The sequence below is a fragment of the Diplotaxodon limnothrissa genome, linkage group LG22, assembly GCF_057381915.1.
Source record: "Diplotaxodon limnothrissa isolate DT_005_m linkage group LG22, D_limnothrissa_male_GT1.1, whole genome shotgun sequence".
Taxonomy (NCBI): domain Eukaryota; kingdom Metazoa; phylum Chordata; class Actinopteri; order Cichliformes; family Cichlidae; genus Diplotaxodon; species Diplotaxodon limnothrissa.
The window spans coordinates 20,386,481-20,393,691 of NC_140616.1; the positions used below are offsets into that span (position 1 = coordinate 20,386,481).

Genomic DNA, 7,211 nt, shown 5'->3' on the forward strand with positions numbered 1-7,211 from the left:
AAACCCCTTTCTTTTGTATGTGCAACTCGCACTACTGGTCGTTAGGAATTTAAAAGAAAAGATATGTCTGATACAACTTACTAATTATGACTGTATAAACTGGTTAAAACACTTTAAGACTGCACAGTAAAGATTCATGTTGTTATGATGTCATGATCAGATGTTTACTTTTGTTTATTTGTTTATTTTTGTTTACACGTGTGGCTCCTTCCATTAGATCATGTGCAGGTGTGTGCAGCTCTCCTCTCTGCTCCAGCTGAAAGCCACCTCGGCCCACTCGCTGCCTCCTCTCACTGTTCTTATTGTTAGGAATAAATATCAGATGCACGATTTGCATTACATTTATTTACATTTATATTGTGATTTACATTGCATGTTAAATATTATTCAATATTGTGAGTCCTCCTGAACCCATTAAGACATTTCATATTAAACATCCTGACATTCTGATGTTATCTAACTCCTGGGCTTATGTTTTGTTGATTTTATATCCTTGTGATTTGTATCTTGAAAGACAACATAAATTTACTTTACTTGCATATTTGCTTAACATTGCTGTGCTGAGGAGAGACTGAGAACGGTGCCTTCATGGTGAAATGCTGTCTGCTATTTCCACAACTTAAAGCAGCATAGTTTAGTCTTTGATTCCAAGCCTCCCCGCCCCCATCAAATGGTTTTGTTTTTGTCTCTGCTTTGAAACGCCAACAGCCCCCAGAATGGAGCACAAGTTATGCAGAACCTCTGTGGATTAAGTGAATGCAAACTCTAAAAGCAAGATGTCTGACGTTCAACAGACAGTACTGCTGTAGTATTTCCAAAGATGTTGTGTATTTTTCTATCCAGGTATGTATTTTACTATATTAGCAGTAGGAATGTTTCTGGCGATTAATTTCTTAGGGCGTTTTCACACCTGTTTACTCTGGTCTCAATTGGTTGATGAATTTGTAAACTTGTACTTCCCCCCTGGTTAGGTTTGTTTTCAGATACAGAACAATCCAGGTCAACTCCAAGTGGATTTGGGAGGAGTTTTTTGAGGCCATGGAAGAAGACTTTCGGACTGCCTTGAAGCGATTCTGGCAAACACTCAGGCGACCCAGGAGAGGGTAGGCAGCAACCACAGTGAATAGTACAGCTGTCATGCCATGGCAGTTATCCCCGACAGAATTTGTGTCCATGCGTTTAGGCTGAATCTGCCACAATTTGTTCCCCAGTGTTCAAATCATGGAAAAACGTGGTTTGAGAACGTGGTATACTGAGTTTAAATGAATCGAGTTTACACAGACGTGATTATTCTGTTATCAGGCAACAACACTTATCACTTATCTTGGTTGGAATGGAGGCGGAGTCAACTGGATCCCCTCACCTTGTCCAGCAACAAGGAGCGAGCTCCAGACGCAGGGGAAACAGATACCTTTGCACGCCGCCTGCCTGAGTCCTGTGTTTTTGTCCTGCTCCAGACGTCGGGTCTGGTGCACAAGAAAAAAAGTCGTGAATATGCAATCATAGAATGATGCACAAGACCAGACACCAGACAGACAAAATTATTAGCCTTAATATTACACCTTTCTTACAAAACAAGAGTCAAGTTTTTACCTTTTATAACTATACTACTTAAAACTACTAAACTACTTAAAGTTTTGTTAAAGTTCCTTAATGTGGCATTTACATCCTGTGCTTTCACTTTCTGTATGTTTGATTATATAAGCGGGGTCACTTGCAGGTCACCAAATACTGTTCATTATCTGCTGTAAATATCTGGACTCTGTTGTTAGTTCAGGATAGAATAGTTTTATTATAAAAGTCATTCTTGGCAAAATGATATAAAAGTAAACACACATGTACTGTATTGTCACAAGCATTTACTCACCCATCCAAATCATTGAATTCAGGTGTTCCAATCACTTCCATGGCCACAGGTGTATAAAATCAAGCACCTCGGCATGCAGACTGCTTCTACAAACATTTGTGGAAAAAAATATCTCACTCTCAGAAGCTCAGTGAATTCCAGTGTGATACCGTAACAGGATGCAACCCGTGCAACAAGTCCAGTCATCAAGTTATCTTGCTGCCAAATGTTCCACAGTCAGCTATTAGTGGTATTATAAAAAAGTGGACGTGATTGGGAATGACAGCAACTCAGCCACAAAGTGGTAACAGTCCCGGTCTCCCTTCAGGGTTTCCACAGATTCCAAATAATTACCAAACGTTCATGTGAAATAAAGGCTGCTCACCACTCCATATCCACAGGTCCTCCAAGCAAAACCTGAGCACAGGGAGAAGCAGGTTAGACAATGGATTATGGCGCGAAACAAAAACTGCAAATCTCATAATTCAAAAGAGGACATATTGAAGGATTTGTAATGATGTAGTATTATTGATGCCTATACTGTCAGCAGCCAAGATCTATTGCAAACTATCAAAAGATGGATTCAGGGTTACCTGATCCAGCGCTAACTATAAACTTTATCAAAAATGAAAATTTAAGCCTAATTTTAAAAGTAGAGTGGGTGTCTGTCTCCCAAATCCAAACCGGAAGCTGGTTTCACAGAAGAGGGGCCTGCCTCCCTTTCTATTTTATACATCCTAGAAACCACAAGTAAACCAGCAGCCTGACTGCAACATGCTCTCTTGGGGTGATACTACAGTACTATGGTAATAAGCATACAACAATAAAAATGTAAAAAAAACCAAAAAACTTCACAGTTCAATTTGCTGTGAACTTAATGAGTTTAAAAAAATAAACTGTGGCATGTGTGAAAGCTTGTGCAAATGTTTACATAAAATCTCAGAATTCTGTAAGTTCCTTAATGTGGTATTTGACAACTATTTAAGACTTGTAGCTAATAAATCTCATGGCTTTTGCCAGCTAGAATGACATCTTTTGCTTTTGCTTTCTGTGGAGTTATGTGTGCAGGTCCAAATACTATTCATCCTTATCTGATGAAATAAGATAATTTCATCAGATAAGTCGAGGTGGATATCTGTAAATACCAGGACTTTGTTCTTAGTCTATTTTTATGTTTTGTTTTTTAGTTTATGATAGACTGCTTTTATTGTATCATGAAAGTTCTAGTAACTTTAGCATGTATTTTTGATGGTCAGTGTGAGCAGCTAGGGAAATGGCCTGACTGAGATATGAAAATGTGTGTGTGTGTGTGTGTGTGTGTGTGTGTGTGTGTGTGTGTGTGTGTGTGTGTGTGTGTGTGTGTGTGTGTGTGTTGCCCTCACCGTTGTCAGTGTCTGCATTTGGGTCCTCATGTTGTAATTCTTCATAGAAACTAAAAAGCATAATGACATAATAGTGCTGACATTAAAACCAAAGTGAGAAAACAACACATTTATTAATAAATATGTCTTAATACTTTGTTATTTTCTTATTGTCCTGCCAAAATGAAAGAGATGATCCTTCTGTGTGGAAGGACTTTGTTCTATTTATGTTAGATTAACTCATCTGTTTTACTTTACTGTTTCCTTTCGTAGCTCTCACCTGTCCTGTTTAATTGTTCATGACCTTGATAAGGCTTTTTACCATGCAATAAATATATAACTACATAAAATAAAGAGTCACATTCTCCTGAATGTGCCAAGAGGAAACTGTTCAACAGTTAAACAATTATGAATTTCTTTGGAATTTGATTTTTTCAGGCTTATATTTAATGTTATTGTTTATGGTGGAGAGTTTTGGTCTATTTGACCAATGATATCACACCAGCAGTAAAAACACCCACTCAGGCAGCTATAAAAGAAACCATCCTGTACAAAGAAGCTGCAGCAGCTCCTCATCATACTGTGAGACTTAAAGCTTCAACATGATCTTGCTCCTCTTCTTGTTTGGTCTGGCTCTGGGTGCTCCTTCTGAGTCTCCCTCTGATGACAATGAAGTGAAGCAACAACCTGGTAACCGTCTCATTTTCTAGCTCTTATTTTCCCTTATTTACTTTTACCTTTATTTGTGGTTATTATGTTAGCAAAAGATCATTTTATGTGGATATTTGTTACCTTATGCTCCTCTTCTTTGGAACTGTGAATGAGGGAAAAGCTTTTGCTGAATGCATTTGACCAGTGGCATTATTTCAACTGTGCAGCCATGATTCTCTGCAGCGCTTAAATTAAAGCAGTTACTTGTTTCAATACCAGCAGAGCATTTTCACCTCTGTTTCTGTGACTCTGAGAAAAAAAATCTCTTCAACTTTTTAACAGTTTCATCCAGCCCTGAATTCTGTTTTCCTTTCAGGTGAACGGAAATTTAAACTGCAACGTGGAGCCTGTCCCATGTTCTGGTGGAGCTTCAACAACCGCTGCTACAAATATGTCGCCACCCACATGACCTGGGCTGATGCAGAGGTCTACTGTTTGTCACAGGGAGCCAACCTGGTGTCCATCCGCAATACAGAGGAACAGAGTTTTGTGAAAAACCTGATCCAGAACTTTGACCACGCAGAGGGACTCACCTGGATTGGACTCAGTGACAAACATAAAGAAGGCACCTGGATGTGGTCCGATGGTTGTCCACTGCGTTTTGTCTACTGGAGTCCAACACAACCTAATAATCAGGTAGGAAATGAACACTGTGTTCACACCAATGTAGTATCAGATAAGAAATGGAATGACTACACGTGTGCTACCAATTTACCTTATGTTTGTGCAACACGCATTACCTGTCCTTAGAAGCACTGAACCTTCTGTTCCTGCTAGTACAATGCTACAATAAAGATGTGAATGCACACTGTAACCTGTCTTTTGTGTGTCTGTGCAAAAGTCATTAAATTTCACTCACCTTGATTTTCATGAATACAGAATCATCCACTGGTAGCTCTGATGGTGGATCACAGGGAATATTTACTCATTGTTTTAATCTCACAGCTAATGTTAATATAATGAGGAAGGAGGAAAGAAACACCCAATATCTATATTAAACTTTCTTTTAAATTGTTTTGCTGATAAAGCCTTATTAAAATAAAATACAGTCAAACTAACAATAAATTACTTATACAGTGACTCTAACCAGAAAACACCAAAGAAAGAGTTCAGCCAGTCTAAATAAGAGATGTTGCTTTTGTCACAGTCCTGGGTCAGTGGCCCAATGTTACTACTATTATCATTAAGTGTCATCTTGGTTTATTACTACCAGTGTTTTGGCTTCAGTTTTGTATTTTGAGCTCTCCAGTTCTTCTTGGGTTGTGACTTATAGGTCTTAGGTTTTGGTTCACATGCTTCCTCTGTTCCTTGTCTAGTCTGTGGCTGTGTCTCAGTTCAGGGGCTGCATTCTTCGGAGGCCGCATTTGAAGGCTGATTACATCACAGTGACGTGACAGAGGTTGTCCAAATTCGAAGGCTGCTCCAAATGCGGCCAACAAATGCATCCCCCTTTTCCCCAGATTTGAAGGATAGGTCAGGTGTATCCTTCATGGCCCAACCTATCCCAGAATTCATAGCGCAGCCCAGCCAATTCCAGTTTCCAACAATGGAAGCAACAACTTAGTTGTCTTATTACTTGTATTACTCTTTTCAATACTTAATGAAATTAAGTAATTAAATTAAAATAAATTATTATTATTATTATTATTATTGGAGTTTAAAATATTACTCTTTCTGGGTCACAAAATAACATTTTAACATGTTTTCAGGAAAAATGTAGCCTATCTGCTCGGTTTATCCAGACATCACATATTTGCAAAAGTGGTCTGACGTTTGGCTTTTTTCAGTGTTTTACATAGATGGTTTTGGTATACTCTCATCTTTTCCCTTTCACCTCTCCTTCCTTTCCCTCCTTTCCCTTCATTTCCATCTTGCCCTTTTTCCTTACCACAATGGCTGACTGTTTTGTGACCCAGTTGTTCATGGTAGCACATTGGATTATTGATTAAAAGTATTGACATAATCATCACCTCTTGTTTCTGAAACGAAGTTCTGGGATAAAACTAAACTTCCCTGAATAAGTGAGGGTTAACAAATTAAATCAATCAGTATTATTAAGTAGATTAACAATTATCTACTCACAAACACAAGTTAGAATGATTCAGTTTCTATCAGTAATTAGTTATGTAATGTACTGAGAAGTATTGGGTAGACTTCACCTTATTTGTTTTAGTATTTCATAGCTTTTAATATAAGGAACTATTTACTAAAACTATGTAATAAAATTTGCCTAAACAAAATCTATGCAAATTGTTAAAAATTTACTGGTTAGATTCTATCGATTGTTTTTCACAGTGTATTCTTTACTTTAATTGAACATAAATGAACATTCAGATTAGAAGAAAGCTTTAAATATCCTAACTTAAAAAAAAGTGACAAAAGGAAGAAAAAAACATTACAACTTCATATGTATTAATCTTACAACTATGATGACAGCCTTGATTTTTATTGTCTCTAAACAGGTCTGCCACAATCAGGGCATTCATATTCTCATGTTCTTTGTTAAAAGACTTTAAACGCAAACGTGATTTGGTCCCTTTATTTTATGTTTATTCAATTCAGTGCTTCTCTGTCTGTTTTCCACTCACTCGTGTTTAGTTATGATTTTCAGTCTGTGTCATCCATGCTGTGTTTTTCTGGTTTTACTCTTTAGCTTGAGCTCTGTCTCTCTGTGTTAATCCTTTAAAAGACCGGCAAGGTACCCAGCGTCTCTCTCTCTCTCTCTTTGTTCTACCCCCAATGCGAGGGAGTAACAGCTCAAGCTGACTTAATTTAGGTGATTCATGGCCAAGGTCACAACAAATAGACCTTGGGGGACATGAGTGCCTAGGTTGGCTGAGCATTTGACCTTGACCTTCATTGTTAACACCCATGCTTCCAAAAGTTGACCTTGAAGGAAATGTCAAGATGTTAGACTAAAATTCAAATTCAAATTCAAATTTTTATTTGTCACGTACACAGTCATACACAGTACGATATGTAGTGAAATGCTTGGACAACTGCTCGTGACCTAAAGAAAACAAAAAAGGAAAAGGCTATGAATAAGATAGGAAATAAATATGAAAAATTAAAAAGGGTAAATTTAACTAGGAAGGAATAAAATATAAATTAAAGTTGAAAATAAAATAACTGTACAACAAAATACACAATATAGAACTATATAAGAATGTATGAAGAAATCTAAATATAAATAAATATATACACAATAACAGCAGCTGTACAAGTATTAACCGGAAATGAAGAATATAGTGACCAGTGTTGTGCAAAACCAATGTCCAGAAAGTCCAGTGTGT

At 37.5% G+C, this 7,211-nt stretch overlaps 1 protein-coding gene across 3 annotated transcripts; it reads left to right on the forward strand.

The window, feature by feature from the left end:
* Positions 1 to 3,809: 3,809 nt before the first annotated feature.
* LOC146609854 (galactose-specific lectin nattectin-like) lies at positions 3,810 to 4,668 on the forward strand. 3 transcript variants are annotated; one of them, XM_085346095.1, is made up of 2 exons: positions 3,810 to 3,903; positions 4,265 to 4,668. In XM_085346095.1, the coding sequence occupies exons 1-2, from the start codon at positions 3,810 to 3,812 to the stop codon at positions 4,666 to 4,668; spliced, it is 498 nt and encodes a 165-aa protein (XP_085202221.1). The 3 variants fall into 3 exon arrangements, with proteins under 3 accessions (XP_085202221.1, XP_085202219.1, XP_085202220.1); XM_085346093.1 differs by having other exon boundaries at positions 3,810 to 3,897; positions 4,211 to 4,668; XM_085346094.1 differs by having other exon boundaries at positions 3,810 to 3,897; positions 4,235 to 4,668.
* The last annotated feature ends 2,543 nt before the right edge of the window (positions 4,669 to 7,211 follow it).